The sequence below is a fragment of the Stegostoma tigrinum genome, chromosome 36 (assembly GCF_030684315.1).
Source record: "Stegostoma tigrinum isolate sSteTig4 chromosome 36, sSteTig4.hap1, whole genome shotgun sequence".
NCBI lineage: Eukaryota > Metazoa > Chordata > Chondrichthyes > Orectolobiformes > Stegostomatidae > Stegostoma > Stegostoma tigrinum.
Genome location: NC_081389.1, coordinates 9,599,168 through 9,626,832, shown reverse-complemented (window position 1 = coordinate 9,626,832; position 27,665 = coordinate 9,599,168). Strand labels below are relative to the sequence as shown.

At 49.0% G+C, this 27,665-nt stretch overlaps 2 protein-coding genes across 14 annotated transcripts in view; both read right to left on the bottom strand.

Moving 5' to 3' along the window:
• Positions 1–5,405, bottom strand: part of lactb (lactamase, beta) — a 168,545-nt gene extending 163,140 nt beyond the window's left edge. The window contains exon 1 of the mRNA XM_048520941.2: positions 4,709–5,405. Within this exon, the coding sequence (XP_048376898.2) occupies positions 4,709–4,975 (267 nt within the window). The 5' untranslated portion in view covers positions 4,976–5,405. The remainder of the gene's footprint in view (positions 1–4,708) is intronic.
• Positions 5,406–22,755: 17,350 nt separating this feature from the next.
• LOC125446813 (tropomyosin alpha-1 chain) overlaps positions 22,756–27,665 on the bottom strand; it is a 36,484-nt gene continuing 31,574 nt past the window's right edge. For 7 of the 13 annotated variants that reach the window (XM_048520668.2, XM_048520683.2, XM_048520665.2 and 4 more), the window contains one exon: positions 22,756–24,128. In XM_048520668.2, coding sequence (XP_048376625.1) covers positions 24,046–24,128 — 83 coding nt within the window. In that variant the 3' untranslated portion in view covers positions 22,756–24,045. Of the gene's footprint in view, positions 24,129–24,164; positions 24,929–27,665 lie in introns of those variants that run through there. The other 6 variants (XM_048520672.2, XM_048520674.2, XM_048520673.2 and 3 more) reach the window with 5 other exon arrangements.

Below are 27,665 nucleotides of genomic sequence, written 5' to 3'. Positions count from 1 at the left end.
GGGAGCGTGTCGGGGGGGGGGAATGGGAGCGTGTCGGGGGGGGGGAATGGGAGCGTGTCGGGGGGGGGGAATGGGAGCGTGTCGGGGGGGGGGAATGGGAGCGTGTCGGGGGGGGGAATGGGAGCGTGTCGGGGGGGGGAATGGGAGCGTGTTGGTGGGGGGAATGGGAGCGTGGAGGAGTTGGAGCGGTGGAATGGGAGTGTGTCGGGGGGGGAATGGGTGCGTGTCGGGGGTGGGAGTGGGAGTGTGTCGGGGGCGGGAGTGGGAGCGTGTCGGGGGGGGAATGGGAGCGTGTCGGGGGGGGGAATGGGAGCGTGTCGGGGGGGGGAATGGGAGCGTGTCGGGGGGGGGAATGGGAGCGTGTCGGGGGGGGGGAATGGGAGCGTGTCGGGGGGGGGGAATGGGAGCGTGTTGGGGGGGATGGGAACGTGGAGGAGTTGGAGCGGTGGAATGGGAGCGTGTCGGGGGGGGAATGGGAGCGTGTCGGGGGCGGGAATGGGAGCGTGTCGGGGGCGGGAATGGGAGCGTGTCGGGGGCGGGAATGGGAGCGTGTCGGGGGCGGGAATGGGAGCGTGTCAGGGGCGGGAATGGGAGCGTGTCGGGGGCGGGAATGGGAGCGTGTCGGGGGCGGGAATGGGAGCGTGTCGGGGGGGGGAATGGGAGCGTGTCGGGGGGGGAATGGGAACGTCGAGGAGTTGGAGCTGTGGAATGGGAGCGTGTCGGGGGGGGGGAATGGGAGCGTGTCGGGGGGGGGAATGGGAGCGAGTCGGGGGGGGGAATGGGAGCGTGTCGGGGGGGGAATGGGAGCGTGTCGGGGGCGGGAATGGGAGCTTGTCGGGGGCGGGAATGGGAGCGTGTCGGGGGCGGGAATGGGAGCGTGTCGGGGGCGGGAATGGGAGCGTGTCGGGGGGGGAATGGGAGCGTGTCGGGGGGGGGAATGGGAGCGTGTCGGGGGGGGGAATGGGAGCGTGTCGGGGGGGGAATGGGAACGTCGAGGAGTTGGAGCTGTGGAATGGGAGCGTGTCGGGGGGGGGGAATGGGAGCGTGTCGGGGGGGGAATGGGAGCGTGTCGGGGGGGGGGAATGGGAGCGTGGAGGGGGGGGGAATGGGAGCGTGGGGTGGGGGAATGGGAGCGTGGGGGGGGGAATGGGAGCGTGGGGGGGGGAATGGGAGCGTGGGGGGGGGGTTTGGGAGCGTGGGGGGGGGAATGGGAGCGTGGGGGGGGGGGAATGGGAGCGCGGAGGGTGGGGAATGGGAGCGTGGAGGGGGGGGAATGGGAGCGCGGAGGGGGGGGAATGGGAGTGTGGAGGAGTTGGGGGGGGGAATGGGAGTGTGGAGGAGTTTGGGGGGGGGAATGGGAGTGTGTCGGGGGTAATGGGAGTGTGGAGGAGTTGGGGCGGGGAATGGGAGTGTGTGGGGGGGGGAATGGGAGCGTGTCGGGGGGGGGAATGGGAGCGTGTCGGGGGGGGAATGGGAGCGTGTCGGGGGGGGGGAATGGGAGCGTGTCGGGGGGGGGGAATGGGAGCGTGTTGGGGGGGATGGGAGCGTGGAGGAGTTGGAGCGGTGGAATGGGAGCGTGTCGGGGGGGGAATGGGAGCGTGTCGGGGGGGGAATGGGAGCGTGTCGGGGGGGGGAATGGGAGCGTGTCGGGGGGGGGAATGGGAGCGTGGAGGAGTTGGAGCGGTGGAATGGGAGCGTGTCGGGGGGGGAATGGGAGCGTGTCGGGGGGAGGGAATGGGAGCGTGTCGGGGGGAGGGAATGGGAGCGTGTCGGGGGGGGAATGGGAGCGTGTTGGGGGGGATGGGAGCGTGTTGGGGGGGGGAATGGGAGCGTGGAGAAGTTGGAGCGGTGGAATGGGAGTGTGTCGGGGGGGGAATGGGAGCGTGTCGGGGGCGGGAATGGGAGCGTGTCGGGGGGGGAATGGGAGCGTGTCGGGGGGGGAATGGGAGCGTGTCGGGGGGGGAATGGGAGCGTGTCGGGGGGGGGAATGGGAGCGTGTCGGGGGGGGGAATGGGAGCGTGTCGGGGGGGGGAATGGGAGCGTGTCGGGGGGGGGAATGGGAGCGTGTCGGGGGGGGGAATGGGAGCGTGTCGGCGGGGGGGAATGGGAGCGTGTCGGGGGGGATGGGAGCGTGTTGGGGGGGGATGGGAGCGTGGAGGAGTTGGAGCGGTGGAATGGGAGTGTGTCGGGGGGGGAATGGGAGCGTGTCGGGGGCGGGAATGGGAGCGTGTCGGGGGCGGGAATGGGAGCGTGGAGGAGTTGGAGCGGTGGAATGGGAGTGTGTCGGGGGCGGAATGGGAGCGTGTCGGGGGCGGGAATGGGAGCGTGTCGGGGGCGGGAATGGGAGCGTGGAGGAGTTGGAGCGGTGGAATGGGAGTGTGTCGGGGGCGGAATGGGAGCGTGTCGGGGGGGGGAATGGGAGCGTGTCGGGGGGGGGAATGGGAGCGTGTCGGGGGGGGGAATGGGAGCGTGTCGGGGGGGGGGAATGGGAGCGTGGAGGAGTTGGAGCGGTGGAATGGGAGCGTGTCGGGGGGGGAATGGAAGCGTGTCCGGGGGGGGAATGGGAGCGTGTCGGGGGGGGGGGAATGGGAGCGTGTCCGGGGGGGGGAATGGGAGCATGTCGGGGGGGGGAATGGGAGCGTGTCGGGGGGGGGAATGGGAGCCTGTCGGGGGGGGGGAATGGGAGCGTGTCGGGGGGGGGGAATGGGAGCGTGTCGGGGGGGGGGAATGGGAGCGTGTCGGGGGGGGGAATGGGAGCGTGTCGGGGGGGGAATGGGAGCGTGTCGGGGGGGGGGAATGGGAGCGTGTCGGGGGGGATGGGAGCGTGTTGGGGGGGGATGGGAGCGTGGAGGAGTTGGAGCGGTGGAATGGGAGTGTGTCGGGGGGGGGAATGGGAGTGTGTCGGGGGGGGGAATGGGAGCGTGTCGGGGGCGGAATGGGAGCGTGTCGGGGGGGGGAATGGGAGCGTGTCGGGGGGGGGAATGGGAGCGTGTCGGGGGGGGGAATGGGAGCGTGTCGGGGGGGGGGAATGGGAGCGTGGAGGAGTTGGAGCGGTGGAATGGGAGCGTGTCGGGGGGGGAATGGAAGCGTGTCCGGGGGGGGAATGGGAGCGTGTCGGGGGGGGGGGAATGGGAGCGTGTCGGGGGGGGGGGAATGGGAGCGTGTCGGGGGGGGGAATGGGAGCGTGTCGGGGGGGGGAATGGGAGCGTGTCGGGGGGGGGGAATGGGAGCGTGTCGGGGGGGGGGAATGGGAGCGTGTCGGGGGGGGGAATGGGAGCGTGTCGGGGGGGGGGAATGGGAGCGTGTTGGGGGGGGATGGGAGCGTGGAGGAGTTGGAGCGGTGGAATGGGAGCGTGTCGGGGGGGGAATGGGAGCGTGTCGGGGGGGGAATGGGAGCGTGTCGGGGGGGGGGAATGGGAGCGTGTCGGGGGGGGGGGAATGGGAGCGTGTCGGGGGGGGGGAATGGGAGCGTGTTGGGGGGGGATGGGAGCGTGTGGGGGGGGGATGGGAGCGTGTTGGGGGGGGGGAATGGGAGCGTGGAGGAGTTGGAGCGGTGGAATGGGAGAGGGTCGGGGGGGGAATGGGAGCGTGTCGGGGGCGGGAATGGGAGCGTGTCGGGGGGGGGAATGGGTGCGTGTCGGGGGGGGGAATGGGAGCGTGTCGGGGGGGGAATGGGAGCGTGTCGGGGGGGGGAATGGGAGCGTGTCGGGGGGGGGGGGAATGGGAGCGTGTCGGGGGGGGGGGGAATGGGAGCGTGTCGGGGGGGGGAATGGGAGCGTGTCGGGGGGGGGGAATGGGAGCGTGTCGGGGGGGGGGAATGGGAGCGTGTCGGGGGGGGGGAATGGGAGCGTGTCGGGGGGGGGAATGGGAGCGTGTCGGGGGGGGGGAATGGGAGCGTGTCGGGGGGGGAATGGGAGCGTGTCGGGGGGGGGGGAATGGGAGCGTGTCGGGGGGGGGGAATGGGAGCGTGGAGGAGTTGGAGCGGTGGAATGGGAGTGTGTCGGGGGGGGAATGGGAGCGTGTCGGGGGGGGAATGGGAGCGTGTCGGGGGCGGGAATGGGAGCGTGTCGGGGGCGGGAATGGGAGCGTGTCGGGGGGGGAATGGGAACGTCGAGGAGTTGGAGCTGTGGAATGGGAGCGTGTCGGGGGGGGAATGAGAGCGTGTCGGGGGGGGGAATGGGAGCGTGTCGGGGGGGGGGAATGGGAGCGTGTCGGGGGGGGAATGGGAGCGTGTCGGGGGGGGGAATGGGAGCGTGTCGGGGGGGGAATGGGAGTGTGGAGGAGTTGGAGGGGGGAATGGGAGTGTGTCGGGGGGGGGGAATGGGAGTGTGTCGGGGGTAATGGGAGTGTGGAGGAGTTGGGGGGGGAATGGGAGTGTGGAGGAGTTGGTGGGGGGGAATGGGAGTGTGGAGGAGTTGGGGGGGGAGTTGGGGGGGTCATGGGAGTGTGGAGGAGTTGGGGGGGGAGTTGGGGAGGGAGTTGGGGGGGTCATGGGAGTGTGGAGGGGTTGGGTGGGTCATGGGAGTGTGGAGGAGTTGGGGGGGTCATGGGAGTGTGGAGGAGTTGGGGGGGTCATTGGAGTGTGGAGGGGTTGGGGGGGTCATGGGAGTGTGGAGGAGTTGGGGGGGTCATTGGAGTGTGGAGGGGTTGGGGGGGTCATGGGAGTGTGGAGGGGTTGGGGTGGGTAATGGGTACCCCCGCCCCTTACCTTCACTCTCTGAAGCAGGTCTCGCCCTCGCTGTTTGGCCGCGGCCAGGGCTCCTCCCGCATCCTCTCCGTCCTCCACCGACTGACACTCGGACTGCGGCCCCCAGAGCCGAGCCCCGAGGCCCAGCCCCAGGCCGAGAGAGAGCCCGAGGCCTAGCCCGAGACCCCGGCTCCGGGCCCGGGGAAGCGTGTTCACGGCCCAGCCGCCGCTGCCACAGAAGCCCCGGCCGCCCAGGGGCTTCAAGAGGCGGCGAAGGCAGCGGGACATGGTCCGATCGCTGCTCCAGCAATGAGCACCTTGTTGTCGGGGGAGGGGAAGAGGGAGAGTCAGGACGGGAGGAGCTTCCAAAACTCAGGGGCTCTCCAAGAAACAATCATTAATCTCCAAAGATAAAGCTGGGAGGAAAACAAAATCCCCAAGAGAAAAAAAGTAGGCATACATTCAGTCTTTCAAACAGATTTGAACATTTCACATTTATCCAGTTGGACGGCGTTTGAAAGCAAAGTAACAATTAACCTTGAGCAATGCTGACGCCTCACTGGGCAATGTCCAACATTAACTGGGCAATGCTGACCCCTCACTGGGCAATGTCTAACATTAACTGGGCAATGCTGACCCCTCACTGTGCAATGTCTAAGAATAACTGGGCAATGCTGACCCCTCACTGGGAAACATCTAACCTTAACTGCGCAATGCTGACACCTCACTGGGTAATGTCTAACATTAACTGCGCAATGCTGACCCCTCACTGGGCAATGTCTAACATTAACTGGGCAATGCTGACCCCTCACTGTGCAATGTCTAAGAATAACTGGGCAATGCTGACCCCTCACTGGGAAACATCTAACCTTAACTGGGCAATGCTGACCCCTCACTGTGCAATGTCTAACATTAACTGCGCAATGCTGACCCCTCACTGTGCAATGTCTAACAATAACTGAGCAATGCTGACCCCTCACTGGGAAACATCTAACCTTAACTGAGCAATGCTGACACCTCACTGGGTAATGTCTAACATTAACTGCGCAATGCTGACCCCTCACTGTGCAATGTCTAACAGTAACTGGGCAATGCTGACCCCTCACTGTGCAATGTCTAACAATAACTGGGCAATGCTGACCCCTCTCTGGGAAACGTCTAACCTTAACTGGGCAATGCTGACCCCTCACTGGGCAATGTCTAACATTAACTGCGCAATGCTGACCCCTCACTGTGCAATGTCTAAGAATAACTGGGCAATGCTGACCCCTCACTGGGAAACATCTAACCTTAACTGGGCAATGCTGACCCCTCACTGGGCAATGTCTAACATTAACTGCGCAATGCTGACCCCTCACTGTGCAATGTCTAAGAATAACTGGGCAATGCTGACCCCTCACTAGGAAACATCTAACCTTAACTGGGCAATGCTGACCCCTCACTGGGCAATGTCTAACATTAACTGCGCAATGCTGACCCCTCACTGTGCAATGTCTAACAATAACTGGGCAATGCTGACCCCTCACTGTGCAATGTCTAAGAATAACTGGGCAATGCTGACCCCTCACTGTGCAATGTCTAACAGTAACTGGGCAATGCTGACCCCTCACTGGGAAACATCTAACCTTAACTGGGCAATGCTGACCCCTCACTGGGCAATGTCTAACATTAACTGCGCAATGCTGACCCCTCACTGTGCAATGTCTAACAATAACTGGGCAATGCTGACCCCTCACTGTGCAATGTCTAAGAATAACTGGACAATGCTGACCCCTCACTGTGCAATGTCTAACAGTAACTGGGCAATGCTGACCCCTCACTGTGCAATGTCTAACAATAACTGGGCAATGCTGACCCCTCTCTGGGCAATGTCTAACAATAACTGGACAATACTGACCCCTCACTGGGCAATGTCTAACCTTAACTGGGCAACGCTGACCCCTCACTGGGCAATGCTGACCCCTCTCTGGGCAATGTCTAACATTAACTGTGCAATGCTGACCCCTCACTGGGCAATGTCTAACCTTAACTGGGCAATACTGACCCCTAACAGGGCAATACTTGACCTTAACTTGACAATGGTGACCACTAACTGGGCAATGTTGACCCATTACTGGGCAATGTCTAACCCTAACTGGGCAATGCCTAACCTTAACTGGGCAATGCTGACCCATAACTGGGCAATGTCTAACCCTAACTGGGCAATGCTGACCCCAGCTGGGCAATACCACACCCTAACTGGGCAACACTGAACCCACTATACTGATTGGAATTTAGAAGATCTAGCGGGGTTCTTATACAAACATATAAATTTATGAAGGGAATAGGTAACATAGAAAGCAGAGAGAAACAAATTTGTTGATGCTGGAATCTGAACTGAAAACAACAAATGTTGGAAATCACAGCAGGTCAGGCAGCATCCGTGGAGACACAGCAAGCTAACACTTTGAGTTTAGATGACTCTTCAGAGCTGATGTGAGGGGTCAGCATTTATGCTGTAGTTCGGGGGTGGTGCTGGGTGTGAAGTGCTGGTGGAGAAAAGATGTTGATAGTTCAGATTGAGTGAGCGGAATCTGAGAATGGCAGAAAAATGGTGAGTCTAACTGCTAGATTCTAAAGATCAGACATTCCCACTGGGATATGGGGAGGGGAGAGAGGACACAGTGATGGAGAATGTAATAAGTAAAGCTAAAGAAAGGGAAGGAATGGGATTTGGTTCACAATTGAACATGCTGAACTCAATATTAAGTCCAGAAGGTAAAGTGCCTGGTCTGAAGATGAGATAGAACATAGAACATAGAACAGTACAGCACAGAACAGGCCCTTCAGCCCACAATGTTGTGCCGACCATTGATCCTCATGTATGCACCCTCAAATTTCTGTGACCATATACATGTCCAGCAGTCTCTTAAATGACCCCAATGACCTTGCTTCCACAACTGCTGCTGGCAACGCATTCCATGCTCTCACAACTCTCTGCGTAAAGAACCTGCCTCTGACATCCCCTCTATACTTTCCACCAACCAGCTTAAAACTATGACCCCTCGTGCTAGCCATTTCTGCCCTGGGAAATAGACTCTGGCTATCAACTCTATCTATGCCTCTCATTATCTTGTATACCTCAATTAGGTCCCGTCTCCTCCTCCTTTTCTCCAATGAAAAGAGACCGAGCTCAGTCAACCTCTCTTCATAAGATAAGCCCTCCAGTCCAGGCAGCATCCTGGTAAACCTCCTCTGAACCCTCTCCAAAGCATCCACATCTTTCCTATAATAGGGCGACCAGAACTGGACGCAGTATTCCAAGTGCGGTCTAACCAAAGTTTTATAGAGCTGCAACAAGATCTCACGACTCTTAAACTCAATCCCCCTGTTAATGAAAGCCAAAACACCATATGCTTTCTTAACAACCCTGTCCACTTAGGTGGCCATTTTAAGGGATCTATGTATCTGCACACCAAGATCCCTCTGTTCCTCCACGCTGCCAAGAATCCTATCCTTAATCCTGTACTCAGCTTTCAAATTCGACCTTCCAAAGTGCATCACCTCGCATTTATCCAGGTTGAACTCCATCTGCCACCTCTCAGCCCATCTCTGCATCCTGTCAATGTCCCGCTGCAGCCTACAACAGCCCTCTACACTGTCAACGACACCTCCGACCTTTGTGTCGTCTGCAAACTTGCTGACCCATCCTTCAATCCCCTCATCCAAGTCATTAATAAAAATTACAAACAGTAGAGGCCCAAGGACAGAGCCCTGTGGAACCCCACTCACCACTGACTTCCAGGCAGAATATTTTCCTTCTACTACCACTCGCTGTTTTCTGTTGGCCAGCCAATTCTGTATCCAAGCAGCTAAGTTCCCCTGTATCCCATTCCTTCTGACCTTCTGAATGAGCCTACCATGGGGAACCTTATCAAATGCCTTACTGAAGTCCATATACACCACATCCACAGCTCGACCCTCATCAACTTTTCTAGTCACATCCTCAAAAAACTCGATAAGGTTTGTAAGGCATGACCTACCCCTCACAAAGCCGTGTTGACTGTATTTGATCAAGCCATGCTCTTCCAGATGGTCATAAATCTTATCCCTCAGAATCCTTTCTAACACCTTGCAGACGACAGACGTGAGACTTACTGGTCTATAATTGCCGGGGATTTCCCTATTTCCTTTCTTGAAGAGAGGAATTACATTTGCCTCTTTCCAGTCCTCAGGTATGACTCCAGTGGAGAGCGAGGATGCAAACATCTTCGCAAGTGGCGAAGCAATTGCATTTCTCGCTTCCCAAAGCAGCCGAGGACAAATCTGGTCCGGGCCTGGCGACTTGTCAATCTTAATGTTTGACAAAATTTTCAGCACATCAGCTTCCTCTATCTCCATCCATTCCAGCATGCACACCTGCTCTTCAAAGGTTTCATTCACTACAAAGTTCGTTTCTTTCGTAAAGACAGAAGCAAAAAACTCATTTAGGGCTTCCCCTACCTCGTCAGACTCCACACACAAGTTCCCTATGCTATCCCTGATCGGCCCTACTCTTTCTTTGATCATTCTCTTATTCCTCACGTAAGTGTAAAATGCCTTTGTGTTTTCCCGGATTCCTTCTGCCAAGCCTTTCTCGTGCCCCCTCCTGGCTCTCCTCAGACCATTTTTGAGCTCCTTCCTTGCCTGCATGTAATCCTCTCTAGCTGAACTTGACCCTAGCTTCCTCCACCTTATGTAAGCTACCTTCTTCCTTTTCACAAGAAGCTCCACCGCTCTCGTCATCCAAGGTTCCTTTATCTTACCCCTTCTTGCCTGTCTCAGAGGGACATATTTACTCATCACTCCCAACAACTGTTCCTTAAACAGTCTCCACATGTCTATAGTTCCCTTACCATGGAACAACTGCTCCCAGTCCATGCTTCCTAACTCATGTCTAATCGCATCATAGTTTCCTCTTCCCCAATTAAATATCCTCCCATTTTGCCTAATCCTCTCCTTCTCCATAGCTATGTAGAATGTGAGGCAGTTATGGTCACTATCACCAAAATGCTCTCCCACCACAAGATCTGATACCTGCCCCGGCTCGTTTCCGAGCACCAAGTCTAGAATGGCCTCTCCCCTCGTCAGCCTGTCAACGTACTGCGTTAGGAAACCCTCCTGAACACACCTTACAAAAACAGCTCCATTCAAATCTTCTGCTCGAAGGAGGTTCCAATCAATATTAGGAAAGTTAAAGTCACCCATTACAACAACCCTACTGCGTCCACACTTTTCCAAAATCTGTCGACCTACGCTTTCTTCAATCTCCCTGCTGCTATTGGGGGGCCTGTAGTAAACCCCTAACGAGGTGACTACTCCCTTGCTGTTCCTAATTTCCACCCATACTGACTCAGTAGGCAGATCTTCCTCGACACAGGAAGCTTCTGTAGCTGTGATACCCTCTCTGATTAGTAGTGCTACACCCCCTCCTCTTTTTCCCCCCTCCCTATTCTTTTTAAATGTTCTAAACCCTGGAAGATCCAGCAACCATTCCTGCCCATGAGAAACCCATGTCTCTGTTATGGCCACAACATCATAGCACCAGGTACTGATCCATGCTCTAAGTTCATCACTTTTATTCCTGATACTCCTTGCGTTAAAGCAAACACACTTTAACCGATCCCTTGGTTCCTTCCCACTAGCTGGTCTACCTCTTGCTACTGCCTCACCTGCATCAACGCTCACCTCCGGTATACAGCTCAGGTTCCCACCCCCCTGCCATACTAGTTTAAACCCTCTCGAACTACTCGAGCAAACCTTCCACCCAGGACATTGGTCCCCTTCCAGTTCAGATGCAACCCGTCCTTCTTGTACAGGTCCCACCTTCCCCAGAAGGCATCCCAATTATCTACATATCTGAAGCCCTCCCTTCTACACCAGCTGCGTAGCCACGTGTTCAGCTGCGCCCGCTCCCTGTTCCTCACCTCGCTATCTCGTGGCACCGGTAGTAAACCAGAGAACACTACTCTGTTCGTCCTGCTCTGCAGCTTCCATCCTAACTCCCTGAAATCACTTTTTATATCCTCAATCCTATTTCTGGCTATATCATTTGTGCCAATATGTAACACGATTTCTGGCTGTTCGCCCTCCCCTTTTAGAACCTTATACACCCGATCGGAGACGTCCCGGACCCTGGCACCAGGGAGGCAGCATACCTTCCGGGAATCCCGATCTTGACCACAAAATCTCCTGTCGATTCCCCTAACTATCGAGTCCCCTACCACGAGTACTTTTCTATTCTGCCCCCATCCCTTCTTTGCCACAGTGTCAGGCTCAGTGCCAGAGAACTGACTACTATGGCTTTCCTCTGCTAGGTCATCCCCCCCAGCAGTACCCAAAACGGTATGTTTCTCCAGTTTGCACTGTTATTTACTGGAGCACTGCAGCATGCCAAGGGCAGACAAGTGGGGCATGTGACTGGGAAGCTGTGATAAAATGACCGGCTATGGGAAGGTCAGGGTCATGCTTATGCACAGACTGGAGGAGCTCCGCAAAGCTCCAGTCTGTGGTAATAAAGTGTGGAGCTGGATAAACACAGCAGGCCAAGCAGCATCTTAGGACCACAAAAGCTGACGTTTCGGGCCTAGACCCTTCATCCGAAATGTCAGCTTTTGTGCCCCTAAGATGCTGCTTGGCCTGCTGTGTTCATCCAGCTCTACACTTTGTTGTCTTGGATTCTCCAGCATCTGCAGTTTCCATTATCTCGAGTCACCCAGTCTGTGTTTGGTTTCTCCAAAGTAGAATAGGCCACATTGGGTGCAGTGAGTACAATGCACAAGATTGGAGGAGGTACAGGTGAAATGCTGTTGTTTCTGCTGGCGAGTGAAACTTGATCAAGGGGCCCAGCCTCAGAATAAGGGGGAGCAGTTTCAGGACCGAGTTGAGGTGAAACTTCTTCATGCAAAAGGTTATGAATCTGTGGAATTCCTTATCCAGTGAAGCAGTTCAGGCTACCTTGTTGAATGTTTTTAAGACAAAGAGATTTCTGAACCATAAAAGAAGGGTTGTGGTAAGCAGGCAGGCAAGTGGAGCTAAGCCCACAAAAAAATCAGTCATGATCTTATTGAATGGTGGAGCATGCCTAAGGAGCGATATGGCCTACTTCCACTCTTATTTCTTATGTTGTTATTATGTTCAAACCGGCCGATGCTGAATACGGTCTGGACAACACTGAACCCTAACTGGACAAAGCCAAGTTGATTTGGACAATAACGAACACAAAACCGAGCAGTGCTGAATACAATCTGGACAATGCTGAACCCTAATTGCAAAATGCTAAGCCCTAACTTGGCAATATGAAGTTTACACAATTTGTTGAGGAAATGAGGTGAGTTGTGAAGGTGGTCATGTTAACTTACCCATGGCAAGGGGATGGGGTCAAGTGTTTTGAAGATAGGAAATCATGTGATGGAACTTCTAGGATTATGACCATACCAATTCGCTACATTGACTGGGAGCAAGATTCGTGATTGATGAGAAACTGGTTTGAACTTAATATATTTACTTGAACAGATAAGATTTCATTTCCTCCAATCACCCTGCCTGTGTTGCCACAACAGTACACAGGGATTGGCAGTTCTTATTTGTGGACAACTTGCAGTATTTACAGTCATTCTCCACCTTTGTGCTTCAAACATCAGCCAGGTGGCAGTAGAATGATTGGTTGGGTGTGGTTCCTATGCACTGGCACTGAATGGTTGAGGGGGGAGGCATCTGTCCTGTTACTGAGATCGACAGAAAGATTGGCATTTATAAAGCACCTTTTGGGACCAAGGTTGTATCAAGGTGCTTTACAGTCAATGAAGTAAACCTGAAGTATTGTTACAGTTAAAAAATAGGAAACATGGCAGCCAATTTGTACACAGCAAGATCTTGCAACGATGAAGCAATAACCAGATGATTTATTTTTGTGACCTTAACCAAGGGGTTAGTGTCAGCCATGACACCAAGGAGAAGTCTGAAATTAATGCCGCGGGGTCTTTTATTTCCTACTGGAAGGACAGGTGTAACCTTAGTTTAATGCCTCATTGGAAAAGCAGCACCTTCAACAGAGTGTTAAAGTAACACTCTCTTGGTATTGGACTGGTGTGTTAGTCTGTCACCAAAGTGAGCCCTCAAGTCATGATGTATTGATCAGAGATGAGAAAGAGTTGGAGCCCCTGCTCCCCTACTCGTCTCCTACAGTTACATTGTGGCAGCATCCTTACACCTGGATTAGTGCCATTCTGCTGCCATGATCTTCTGGTTTTCAGGTGAAATGGATGTTCAAATCATGATGTGTGGTGCTATCATTCAAGCCATCACACCCCCAGGGTCTGAGAGTATCAACCTTGCCTTGGAAACCCACATAGGATCATACCCAAGGCCAGAAGAAGCGCCTGGAACTCACTGCCCAGAGAGGTGGTACAGGCAGAACCCCTCACAACATTGCAGAAGTACAGCAAAGCTTTTATTAACCGGCACCTATAGAACCAGGAGTTGAGCAAATATTCTAGATAATCAAGAGGTCTATACAATCGACGTAAAAGCACACACTAAGTAATAGAAATGTATGCGGGGGTATATATATCACTTGTTATGCTTTATTTAAGTAAATAATTTAAACAATAATGAAACTTTGTCTTTAATAAAACTTACTGGCAGAGAACCCTTCACTCACACCCTCAACTGACTACTCAGACATCACAGAGATCACTATAATATAATAAACTGGACAATAAACCTAATTCTAATTCTAATTTTAGGTACATAAGTTTGGCTGCAGTGGTGGATGGGGAGATACTTGTTATATTCACTTTTGTAACAGGAGCAAATTATTACAGATCTGTACTGAAAACAAAAATTGCTGGAGATCACGGAGGGTCCCTGATTCACTGTGATCTCCAGCACTTTTATATTCAACATTGTAACAGGTCACCTTTGCTTGAGTTCTCTCCAAAGCCCTTTCAAGTTGAATAAGCCATCTCCTGTCAAAAAGGACCACTTAACCACACTGACTTTACTAGCAACTTGTCCTCTTACTCTCTGAACATTTTGAGTTTTGGATTTCCAGTATTTTGTTCTTAAGAGTAGTGTTGCATCCCTACGTGAGTTTGGATTGCTTGCAACTTCAGCAACCCACTTCTGATCTGAAATGACCTAATTCTGCCCACCACAAAGACTGCCTCCTGCTAATTCTACAATATCCTTAATTGTGCCTCAATTTGCTGCTGAAATATTATTCTGTGCCTTATACTGACAAACACGGATTTTTGTCACTGCTTGTCTGACCATCTCCCTACCCTCTCAACTTCAGTTCATCCAAAGTTCTGTTGTTCATATCCTATTCCTCACTGAGTAATGTAGACCCTTCACGTTTCTATCCTCGGTTGATCTACAATGGTTCCCAGTCTCCAAAACACTAACATCTCATCCTCTTGCTTAAAGATGGCAGCAGAATGGGACACTCCAGCCGAAACATGTCCGCTCCTCTCATTCTTTTTTGTTTTATTTCTCCCTCTTTTCCTCCCTTCTGTGTTTTTCTTCTCTGCTTCTGTCTTCTCAGACACTTGGCCTTGGACACCCAGCTGTAACCTCCGAAGCGGGCTCAGGAACACCAGCGGCCCGGCGCGGTGGGGTGCCCAGTGCTCAGACCATGTGGAGGCCTCCTGTGCTGGTCTTCTGCAGAAAGCCCTTGGAGAGACACTGTGAGGTTTGTCTCTTTAACTTTGCTTCTGGTTTTTCCGACCTGTAGTTACACCATGTATAGCTGTAAAGAAACTTTTTTCTTCATTTCTCTTTTCTGTAACTAAGCATCGTAACCAGGTCCTCTTTAGGTGGAGACTTATAAACCTTAAGTGTGTGACATTAAAGCTAGTTCTAATTCTAAACTTATTTTGCCCTATTTGTAGTCATACAACTGCTAACAAGGTCTGTTACACAGATTGTGTTGATTTAGACATTTACTCCTCTCTGTCTCTACAGGACCCCACGACTGCAGCCATCTGTATCACGCTATATGGAAACATCATCACTGTCCCGACCCTAAGCTGTCCTCCCATGGCCAATCTTTAGGTACTACTCCCAATATCTCTGGGTGGCCTTCATTAGTGACTGATTGTGCCTCTGTCAAATGTCTTTGGGATGCTTTTTAGAAAAGTTTCTCCAGGCAGACAATGAGGCACCATAATTTGATGTGAGGCTGGATGAACACAACAGGCCAAGCAGCATCTCAGGAGCACAAAAGCTGACGTTTCCAAGATGTCCAAGTTCTTTAAGGACCGCAACTTTCCCCCCACAGTGATCGAGAACGCCCTTGACCGCGTCTCCCGTATTTCCCGCAACACATCCCGCACACCCCGCCCCCGCCACAACCGCCCTAAGAGGATCCCCCTCGTTCTCACACACCACCCTACCAACCTCCGGATACAACGCATCATCCTCCGACACTTCCGCCATTTACAATCCGACCCCACCACCCAAGACATTTTTCCATCCCCACCCCTGTCTGCTTTCCGGAGAGACCACTCTCTCCGTGACTCCCTTGTTCGCTCCACACCGCCCTCCAACCCCACCACACCCGGCACCTTCCCCTGCAACCGCAGGAAATGCTACACTTGCCCCCACACCTCCTCCCTCACCCCTATCCCAGGCCCCAAGATGACATTCCACATTAAGCAGAGGTTCACCTGCACATCTGCCAATGTGGTATACTGCATCCACTGTACCCGGTGCGGCTTCCTCTACATTGGGGAAACCAAGCGGAGGCTTGGGGACCGCTTTGCAGAACACCTCCGCTCAGTTCGCAACAAACAACTGCACCTCCCAGTCGCAAACCATTTCCGCTCCCCCTCCCATTCTCTAGATGACATGTCCATCATGGGCCTCCTGCAGTGCCACAATGATGCCACCCGAAGGTTGCAGGAACAGCAACTCATATTCCGCCTGGGAACCCTGCAGCCATATGGTATCAATGTGGACTTCACCAGTTTCAAAATCTCCCCTTCCCCTACTGCATCCCTAAACCAGCCCAGTTCGTCCCCTCCCCCCACTGCACCACACAACCAGCCCAGCTCTTCCCCCCCACCCACTGCATCCCAAAACCAGTCCAACCTGTCTCTGCCTCCCTAACCGGTTCTTCCTTTCACCCATCCCTTCCTCCCACCCCAAGCCGCACCCCCATCTACCTACTAACCTCATCCCACCTCTTTGACCTGTCCGTCTTCCCTGGACTGACCTATCCCCTCCCTACCACCCCACCTATACTCTCCCCTCCACCTATCTTCTTTACTCTCCATCTTCGGTCCGCCTCCCCCTCTCTCCCTATTTATTCCAGTTCCCTCTCCCCATCCCCCTCTCTGATGAAGGGTCTAGGCCCGAAACGTCAGCTTTTGTGCTCCTGAGATGCTGCTGGGCCTGCTGTGTTCATCCAGCCTCACATTTTATTATCTTGGAATTCTCCAGCATCTGCAGTTCCCATTATCTCAGGCACCATAATTTGCATGACTTGTGTTTATATTGAATGTTTGTCAAGCATAGGATAAATCAGATTGAGCTGGAGGAACGCAGTAGGTCAGGCAACATTAAAGGCAGCACGCTGGCTCAGTGGTTAGCACTGCTGCCTCACAACGCCAGGGACCGGGCTTGGTTCCACCCCCGGGCAACTGTCTGTGTGGAGTTTGCATATTTTCCCCGTTTCCTTGGTGCTTCGGTTTCCTGCCACAGTCCAAAAATGTGCAGAATAGGTGGATTGGCTATGCCAAATTGCCCATAGTGTTTAGGGATGTGTAGATTGTGTGAATTTTGGGAGAATGGGTGTGGATGGGATGTTCTGAGGGTTGCTGAGGACTTGTTGGGCACTGTAGGGGTTCTGTGATCTCTGAAAGCCTCTGATGGTGTCTGACCTACCAGCTCCATGTGGTATTGACTCTGACTGCAGCATCTGCTGTTCTTGCCATCTCTGAGGTTAAATCAGGTTCCATTTGCAGAAAGAGACACATTCAGAAAGTTTAGCAAGCATCACAATTTCTTTTGAGCTTCCCAAACAAGATCATCATACAACTTTTTAAAATTCCATTTGTGGGATGAGCGTGTCACAGGGCAAGAATTTAGTCCTAATCATTAATTGCCAGAGGGCAGTCAAGCATATTGCTGTGGGTCTGGGGTCACCTGAGGCCAGACCAGGTAGAATAGTAGATTTTCTTTCCTAAACAACATTCGTGAACCAGATAGGTTTTTACATTTGAGAGTAGTTTGCTTTTCATTCCAGACCTTTTTATACAGATAAAATTTGCCATCTGCCAAAGGAGGGATTCAAACTCACATCCACTGAACATTAATCTGAGGTTCTGGATAACTAGACTGATGACATCACCTCATATTTCCATATTTTCCCCTTTTTCTCTCTCCTCCCTGAATCTTACACCTTCATCCTTCTCAGAAGAAGCTACATTTCCACCATGTCTCCTTACCCTAATTGGGTCTGACTTACAAAGGCAACAGCTGTAATTACTCCTCTGTATGACTGTAATTACTATCTTATAACTAAAGCAAGAATACAGTAAGGAGTTTAACATTATCCAGAAATGCATAATGACAAGACGCACAGATCAGTTACCAGGTGAATGGATTTTGGTAAGATCACATAGAGTAATTGAAATGTCCAGCACAAAAACAGACCCTTCAGTCCAATTCGTCCACGCTAACCAGATGTGCTAAATTAATTTACTCCCATTTGCCAGCATTTGGCCCATTGCTGTCTAACCCCTTCCTCATCATGTGCCCATCCAGATGCCTTTTAAATATTGTAATTATAAGCCTCCAGCACCTCCTCTGGTAATTCATTCCATACATGTACCACCCTCTGCATGAAAAAAATTGTCCCTTAGGTCTCTTTTAAATCTTTTCCCTTTCACCTTAAACTACACTGTCTAGTTTTGGACTCCCCTACCCTGGGATAAAGACCTTGCCTATTTACCCCATCCATGCCCTTCATGATTTTATAAACTTGTATATGGTCACCTCTCAGTCTCTGACATCTGGAGTACTGTGTACATTGGTGATTTCGATATTTAGAAAATGATATGCTTGCATTGGAAATCATAAAATCCCTACAGTGCAGATGGGAAGCATTCAGTCCACTGAGTCTGTACCAGCCCTCCGAACAGCATCCCACTCAAACCACTCCCAACCCCTTACCCCTCTAACCCTGCATTTACCGTGTTGAATCCACCCAACCTGCACATCTTTGGACTACCAGAGGAAACCCATGCAAACTTGGGCACAATGTGCAAATTCCACACAATCACCTGAACCCAGGTCCCTAGTGCTATGAGGCAGCAGTGCTAACCACTGAGCCACCTAGTAAAGGCTCACGAGAGGTCAGTCCCTGGGATGAAGGGATTTTTCCAATGATATGTGGAGTAAGTTGAGTCTATATTTTATGGAGGTTAGAAGAATCAAAGTTGATTTCATTCAAATACACAAGATTCTGAAGGGGCCTGATTAGGTCAATGAGAAATTATTTCCAATGAACAGGGAATTTAAAACATGGGACTGTATCTCAGAATAAGAGATTAGGATGGAGATGAAGAAAAATGTCTTCACTCAAAACGTTGTGAATCTTTGGAATTCCCTATCCAGATGGTCTGGATGCTGTTTTATTTAATATATTTAAGGCTGAGGTAGACAGACTTTTGATCTCCCTGAGAAAAGCAATTTGGGGACAGACAGGAAAGTGGAATTGAAACTCAAGCTCAAGATCAGCTGTGATGGTATTAAAAGAAGGAGGCTCCTGCACACATCTCTTCTGTTCACAACAAATTCACAACACAAATACTGAGTGTTATTGATCAAATGAAATACAATCTCCGATTGGCCAGAGAGAACCCTTCCGTTCAACAGGGATCTACATCTAATCAGCACTTGTGTCAAAGTAAGTTCATTCAGCTAAGCTGTCACAAGTACAGTTCACATTAGTGTGAGAGAAGTGTGGAGAATCCCAACAAGGGTTCACTTTCCCCGGTAAAAAGAAAAATGCATGATGCAACCCTGGGTCACATTCTAAAAAGGTGACCTAACGAAGTGCTAACCCTAGCTCAGTGGCCAACTCACTCACCTTGGAGATAGTAGGAACTGCAGATGCTGCAGAATCTGAGATAACAAGGTGTGGAGCTGGATAAGACCATAAGACATAGGAGTGGAAGTAAGGCCATTTGGCCCATCAAGTCCACTCTGCCATTTAATCATGGCTGATGGGCATTTCAGCTCCACTTCCCTGCACTCTCCCCGTAGCCCTTCAAGAATTTATCAATCTCTGCCTTGAAGACATCTAATGTCCAGGCCTCCACTGCGCTCCATGACAATGAATTCCCCAGGCCCACCACTCTCTGGCTGAAGAAATGTCTCCTCATTTCCGTTTTAAATTTACCCCCTCTAATTCTAAGGCTGTGCCCACGGGGTCTTTGTCTCCCCACCTAACGGAAACAACTTCCTAGCATCCACCCTTTCTAAGCCATACATAATCTTGTACGTTTCTATTAGATCTCCCCTCAACCTTCTAAACTCTAATGAATCCAATCCCAGGATCTTCAGCCATTGATTGTATGTTAAAACTACCATTCCCGGAATCTTCCGTGTGAATCTCCGCTGGACACGTTCCTGCACCAGTATGTCCTTCCTGAGGTGTGGGGCCCAAAATTGGACAGTGTATTCTAAATGGGGCCTAACTAGAGCTTTATAAAGTCTCAGAAGCACACTACTGCTTTTATATTCTAACCTGCTTGAGATAAATGACAACATTACATTCGCTTTCTTAATCACGGACTCTACCTGCAAGCTAACCTTTAGAGAATCCTGGACCGACACTCCCAGATTCCTTTGTACTTCTGCTTTACGAATTTTCTCACCGTTTAGAAAATAGTCCATGCCTGTATTCTTTTTTCCAAAGTGCAAAACCTCACATTTGCTCACATTGAATTTCATCAACCATTTCCTGGACCACTCCTAAAATGTCTAAATCTTTCTGCAGCCTCTGCACCTCCTCAGTACTACCTGCCTGTCCACCTATCTTCGTATCATCAGTAAACTTCGCCAGAATGTCCCCAGTCCCTTCATCCAGATCATTAATATACAAGGTGAACAGCTGCGGCCCCAACACTGAACCCTGCGAGACACCACTCGTCACCAGTTGCCATTCCGAAAAAGAGCCTTTTATCCCAACTCTCTGCCTTCTGTCAGACAGCCAATCCTCAATCCAAGCCAGTAGTTCACCTCGAACACCATGGGCCCTCACCTTGCTCAGCAGCCTCCCATGAGGCACCGTATCATAGGCCTTTTGGAAGTCGAGATAGATAATATCCACTGGGTTTCCCTGGTCTAAACCTACTTGTTACCTCTTCAAAGAATTCGAACAGGTTTGTCAGGCCCAACCTCCCCTTACTAAATCCATGCTGACTTGTTCTCACCCAACCCTGTACTTCCAAGATTTTAGAAATCTCATCCTTAACAATGGATTCTAGAATTTTACCAACAATCAAGGTTAGGCTAATCGGCCTATAATTTTCCATCTTTTGTCTTGATCCTTTCTTAAACAAGGGGGTTACAACAGCAATTTTCCAATCATCTGGGACTTTCCCAGACTCCAGTGACTTTTGAAAGATCACAACCAAAGCCTCCGCTATTTCCTCGGCCACCTCCCTCAGAACTCTAGGATGTAGCCCATCGGGGCCAGGAGATTTATCAATTTTTAGACCTTTTAGCTTTTCAAGCACTTTCTCTTTTGTCATGCCTACCATACTCAACTCTGCCCCCTGACTCTCCTTAATTGTTGGGACACTACTCATGTCTTCCACTGTGAAGACTGACGCAAAGTCTAGATAGATAATATCCACTGGGTTTCCTTGGACTAAATGTCTAAATCTTTCTGCAGCTCTTCAGCTATTTCCTTAGATCCCATCACTAGCCTTCCAGCATCAATTTGGAGATAACATGGTGTGTAGCTGGAAGGACACAGTAGGCCAAGCAGCATCAGAGGAGCAGGAAGGCTGATGTTTCGGGTCTTCTTTGGAAAATATTTTCTGCAGGGTCTAGGCCCAAAATGTCAGCCTTCCTGCTCGGCCTGCTGTGTTCATCTAGCTCCACACCTTGTTATCTCACTCACCTTAGAGTTGGACTTCTGGGGCCCCAGCCTGAGCAGAGCCAATTTTCTGAAAGGTCCCAACCCAGCATACCAGTTTTTCTGTTCCTCTGATGCTGCCTGGCATGATGTGGTCCTCCAGCCCCACACTGTTATCTCTGACTCCAGCATTTGTAGTTCTTGCTATCCAAGCAGAGCTCTGCATCGTCCGAGATGCTACATCAATGAGACATTGGACTGTGGTCCATCAAGCCCTATGAAGAGGGTTTTCTACAACACTCACTTCAAATGAAGATTAGAATGTGCCCAATGCTCTAGCCTAGTCTATGTTTATTCCTTAACCTAAACAACAAGTTGATTACTATCAATATGTTACTAATGAGAGCTGGCTATGCAAAATTGTCTGCTAAGGTTTTTCTATTAATTTACAGGGTGTAGGCAGGCATCAATGACTCAGTCCTGGTGTTCACTTGATTGCCCTGGAGACTACGGTGGTGAGCTGCCTTCTTGAACTATGGCAGTCTATGGATGCAGGTACACCTACAGTGCTGTTAGGAAGATTGATCCAGCAGCAATATCCTGAAGCCGTGAAGGATTGGTGATGTATTTCCATGTCAGGATGGTGTATGGCTTGGACGGGAACTTGCAAGAGGTGGCAGGGGTGTTCCTATGCTGTCATTATCATTCTGGGTAGTAATGGTTAAGTATTTGAAAAGTGTTGTTGACTCAGTCTAAGTAGGGGTGCATTCTGCCATCTCCTTAAAAATTCATTTTTGCTGTAAGGTGTTGGATGGGTGCCAAGTGAATATTCTGTCATATTCCTGGACTTTGTCCTTGGAGATGGTGGACAAACACTAGGAAGTCAGGAGCCACTGTATTTATATGGTTGATCTAGTATAGTTTTTGGTCAATGGTAACTCCCAGAAAGATAGTGGGGGATTTAATAATACCAACAAATGTCAAGGAGAAGTGGTTAGATTCTCTTTTTAAATTTAATTGCCTGACACAGTTACTTCACTTAACAGTCCAAGCGTGGATATTGTCCAGATCTTGTTGCTGTGACAATACTATGGCTTTAAGTGGTATATTTTGTCCTTTTTATTTGAAGGGAAGTTTCAAGAGAAGTACCAACTATCTGTCTGAATCCAGTAAAGCTTGTGAGACCTTTCTTTTTAAAAAGAAGTTGGAACAATAGAAGCAGCCTGAATGGATAGGGTTAAGCTCCTACAGAACCAGTTTTTCAGTAGTGATTGTTGCTGGAATCTTGAAGCTGTATGTGGAAGCTGTTTTTTCCTCTATGTTACAGCTAAAAATCTAGGGTTCTCTTCCTGCTGCTAGAATTGCATGCAAGACAATCTATTTTACTAAATTTGTCTTTGCCAAGGGTGTATTTATAGGATGTTCCTAGATGGGAACAGTTATTGTTTAGTAGTTAAATAATCTATCATTCCATTAAATTTTCCAATAGAGTTAAGTTCTTCCAATTTTCTTTTGTTGTATTTTAAACTATTCACACACCAAACAGTGTGTTTTGCTTCAAGGCTGGTGGTTTAACCAGTGAAATTACATTAAGAATGCAGTGCCTGGCGCTTGCCTTTAAAAATAAGAAAAAGTTAGGGTCTAGACTATCTTCTTGATATAATTTGAGGGGGTTTGGTCTGACCCATAACACTGCATACAGATATGGAATACTTCAGTTTCCAAGGAGTCACCAAATAGCATTGAACATTTGCTAATGATTTTAACAATGTCACTACTTCGGACCTCAGGATGAAAGGATGGGTACTGAAGTAGCCAACAATGAGTGAACTTCAAAATTGGCTATAAAAGGACTCTGGGACATGACAAAGGTCATGAATGATGCTGAATAAATACAATCTTAATTTCTTTGTTAGACAAAAAGTATGAAGTTCATTAAGAAATTCAAAAGGACTGATTTACAAAATCTCGTGTGTGTATTTATTACCATTATAAAGTTTACAGACAAGCATATTGTTAAGACAATTCACAATTAAGCGTGCACAGGGAAGCATCACCAGTATGTTCTACTCATTATTTGCCTTTTGTAACAAGAAAAGGTCTTTGGATTTTAAGTCATTCATACATGTTGCACAATATTCAGCAGTACACAAAAAAGGAAAACAAGGCAAATTAAGTTTCAGCCACGCTTGTGTACTCACATTTATGGTTTTAACAACCGGTCAAGCAAAATCAATCCTGTTAATATGGAGACCCTAGTAATAATTGCGACGTTAATACCAGATTCAGAATTGGCCCTCCACACCGAGACTTGGAAGCAGAATGATGTAGGCTGGCTTTAACAAGTATATTCTAGAATCTCCCCACTATGCCTTTTGTGATACTACCATCTACATCTCAATTAACATTAATTGCTGCTTTTTGACAAGTGACATTACCAAATGTTCACATTTTATTGATGGGTCCCTATTTGTACCTCGTTTACTATATTTAAAATTGCAACTTCTCTTCCCCCCCAATCACACTGGGGAATGTTGCACTGCCATGGAAGGAGAGTTGCAGTTCATACTTCAGGCTAATTCAGACAGAAGGGCGAAGATAAACACACACACTTGTTACAAAAGCAAATATTATTATAGACTGCAGTACCCAGACCTTCTAATAAAACATTCCTCTAAGCTATCCCTTCCCTCCAAAATATAATTTGCAAATATTTAAAACCCAGTGCTTAAGAAGAAAAGAAAAGTGGGTCTTAGGGGCCGCTCCCAAATCTCGCTTTTATCTTATAACCAATGCGTTCTTCCATTATAAAGAACACTCAAAACAGGGGGAAAAAAAATGCAAGGTTGAACATTAATTGGCAAGTTTTTAAAAATAATTTCTGGAAAATATCAAAGAATTAAATTGGGTGTGGGAGAGTGGACCTTTTAAAAAGGGATGTTTTAGAATGTAGACAGCCTGTAGTTGACAGTACTTTTGTAAACAGCTGGAAGTTTTGTTTTAAAATTAAAAATGTTGAAAAGTGGCAATTAAGGGGTACAACAGATTTAATCAAAATATTTAATTGTTTCTTACTATCATCATGGAACATGCCATTGCTCTATCACGATCTAACTCCTAGCTGCCTGCCCCCTCAGCCAAATATCTGCATAAAAGCAAGGTGTGGGGGAGGTGGGAGCACTTATTCTCAAGAAGGGCTTTTAATAACCAAGGAGGCAACCAGCTTGCAGCAAATCAATGTAGCTCACAAATTATTAAGCTCCAGTAGAGTTTGATCGAGCATCTGGTGCATGCTGAGGTTTTCTTCTTTGGCTTGTGCCAGTTTCTCTGTTGCAAGATTAAAAGATAGATAAATAAGTCAATGAAACACAACACATTCACTCAAAAAAGATGCCCATTTTACACTGAAGGCATGCACATAGAATCCTGCTATCCAGGTCAAGCCAACTGTTCACATGCACTGTGTAAACACAAGTTTATAATATTCTCTTTTGAAAATAAGGGCAAATCCTTAGCTACCATCAGGATCCTGTTTCCTCACATTATGACAGTATCAGTATGTAATTGGGTCAATGACATTTTTGGGACATCAGGACCATGCAAGGATTCATGTGAATGAAAACCCTTTTTCGTTAGGATTCACAACTGGTAATTCAAGGAAATAAAATGCAAAGATGCAAGGGAACTGCATTTACAAATACACGATCAGCTGGTTAGACCGTTACAAAGCAAATGCTAGCGTTACAAAAAAAAATTACTGCAAGCATATCTGGTAACTCGTCAAAAACTGCATACAACACACTGGCAGCTTACAGCATTTGCACTGAAACAGATATTCTCCTACAGACTAGCTCACTTACCAGGAAATCTAAAATTCAGAGAGAGTTTGAATAAATTAGCAAGCTGGCTAAGTTACAATATACCAATGGGTTAGGCAAGTGAGCTCATTTGACAGGCAATCCAAAACTAGTCAGAGGAGAAAATATAGCAGTCAGCAGCTTAAAAAAAAAGAGAGTTAGAAACCAGGCTAGATACCACCCCTCAAAATCAGGCACTCAGGTCATTCAAGGCCAGCTTAAGCTCATTAGCAAGAAGACGGTTTTGCTCAAGTTGATGATACAGGCGATCTTCAGGATCCACAGTCAGGTTAGAAGGAAACAAAAGCAGAAGAGTTGAGGTTAGGCAAGAGAGCACAAAGTAGGAAACCAGCAAAGCTCAATGTCAAAAATCTAAATCCAAGCAAATCTCACGAATACACAACTCCAACCTGCACAGTGTTGAAACACTGTTTACAGTCTGAGATGACACATGCCCCAACACACACCATTACACGTCAACAAAAGACCAGCGACTGAAGCACATTTTGGTCTTTACTCGTTGAAACATAATACAGTCAAACCTCATTTTGGACAATGGTTCCAAGAACTGAAGATTCTGATGCCACCAACCTTGCAAGAAAATAAAATCTCTGCTAGACAGCATTGTGGAGCAATAATTGAAGTGAATGTTTTCACGAACTTGTAAAATATTTTAATATAATAGTAGAATTTTATTATTTGACTTAATTTAGAATCAAATCCATCCCCCTCTATGTGCTTATAAGTAACTTATAAATTTGCATTAAATCATGTCTCTCACTTTGAAACAGTATGTTAAATTGTCCATCTTCATTAAATGTCAAACATACAGTTTGGGACTGAAGTCACATTATCACAGAAAACAATTAAAAAGATTAATGGAATGATATCCTTTAACCCCACAAGGACTAAAATATAAAAGGAGCAGAAGTTATGATTCAGTCATACAGAACCTAGCTGGACTACATCTGGAGTTACTGTGAACAGTTCTGGTACTGCACCTTAGGAAAGGTGCATTTAACTTGGAGTCAGCACAGCATAGTCTTACCAGAAAGAGAGCTGCAATCCAAGGTTAAATCACAAGGATGTATCAGGCATGTTTTCTGATGATAGATAATTAAAAACGAAAGATGCTGACTTTCTCTCTCTCCAACGATAGTAGATCCGCTGAGTATTCCCAGCATTATTTTCTTTTGTAACAAATTGTGATTGTTTCCAGGAATTTGGAACGTTAAAGGGTAATTTCGACAAATGGCTCAGATAGAGAAAATATCATTGTACCTAGGGGCTAGATTCTTCTCAGGATTGAAACTGGGAAAATTTTTGAATTCTAAGGTTGGGACTCTTTTTTGCAAGTGGCAATTGATCTACTATTCCTTTTCAAGCAGAGATTGACAAGGTTTTCATTAAGTGAAAGCTTTTAAGAGATATGGGGAAAAGGCAGGGTCACAGATCAATGGCCGAATAGATGGATATGAGGTTAAATGCCTTGTTCCTGTTCCTAGGTTACTAGCTCAGACTGAGTTTTGGTACGCTGAACTGGTTTAATCTAGTAGTTTTTTGGACAATGTGTCTTTGGTGTTAGTCCATAATTTCACATTTTTTTGTTCTTGGATTGGAGCTCACACCTGCTGGCACAGGATACATTGCACTCTTTTTAAGCTACAGACTGACAGCAGGATTTAAAAGAATGACGAAGCCAGTTACTGATAACCAAGTAGCAAAAGGGAAGCCAAAGCCGACATTGAGGTCCCTATAGATCCTAAACTCTCAACTTTAGTTCGTTAAATATGAATACCAAAGATACCACCTTTTGAATCAGACATAGTATAAAACAGATAGATCTTTGCATGGAAGAAAAACAGGAGAACTACTGAAATAGCTCCCCGCAAGTCAGAGGCTATGACGCCATTTTTCTGTCTCACTGAGGGAAGTAATAAAGGTGTTAAATGTGCACGTTAATTCCTGCGGGGTTGGGGGATCATCTTTTAAGTATCGTCATAAGGGAGCGTTCCGGATAAACTGTGGATTGTTTCTGGATACCAACGACACCAAAGGACACAGTGTGGAAAAATAGCTCATTGAGTTCAGAAGTTGAGGTATCTTACAGCTGTCATGCAGGGCCTTGGTGAAATGGCACCTGGAGTGGGGTGTGCAGTTTTGGTCTCCCTGTCTAAGGGAGAATGCACTTGCCATAAAGGGAGTGCTGTATAAACAGATTCACTAGGCTGCTACTAGGAATAGCAAGACTGTTGAATCATAGAATCCCTACAACGTGGAAGCAGGCAGCTTGGCCCATTGGGTCCACACTGCCCCACCAAACAGCGTCCAACCCAGCCCCCCCGCAAACCCCCAACTCTGGCTGAGGAGTGACTGGTTCGACTTGGATCTGTATTCACAAGGGTTTCAAAAAGGAGGGGATCTGATTAAAACGTATAAAAATCTAATCAGGGCTGGACAGACTAGATGCAGGGAAGATGTTCCCCTAGTAGGGGCGTCTAGAACCAGGGAGTCTTACTGTACGGGGCAGACCATTTAGGTGGGACATGAGGATATATTTATTCACTCAAAGGGTGGTGGATCTGTTGAATTCACCATCACAGAAGGATCAGGAAGCCGGGTCATGATTATGTTCAAGAAGAAACTAGATTAATTTTAAGACATTAAAGAAAGGAAGGAATATGGTGAGCGGGCTGGTATATGGTGTTGCGATAGAGAATCAGCCCTTATCATATTAGACTGGCATAAAGACAAATGGCCAAGTCCTTTGTTTTGATGGTCAAATGTAAAAAGGAAATAAAGTGAGATGGTGACAAACAGAGCCAGACAGTAGCCGATTTTCAAAAGGTGAGAGTGTCTGAGGCAGAGCAACGATGCAACTGTTTGCAAAGGGAAAGTTTCAAATTTGCAACAGGGGAACACATTGGGATATGGGGGCAAAGCAAAGCAGAGAGAATGTCTTGTATTGATCTTGTAAAAAGCCAGCAGAGATGTTGGGCTGAATGGT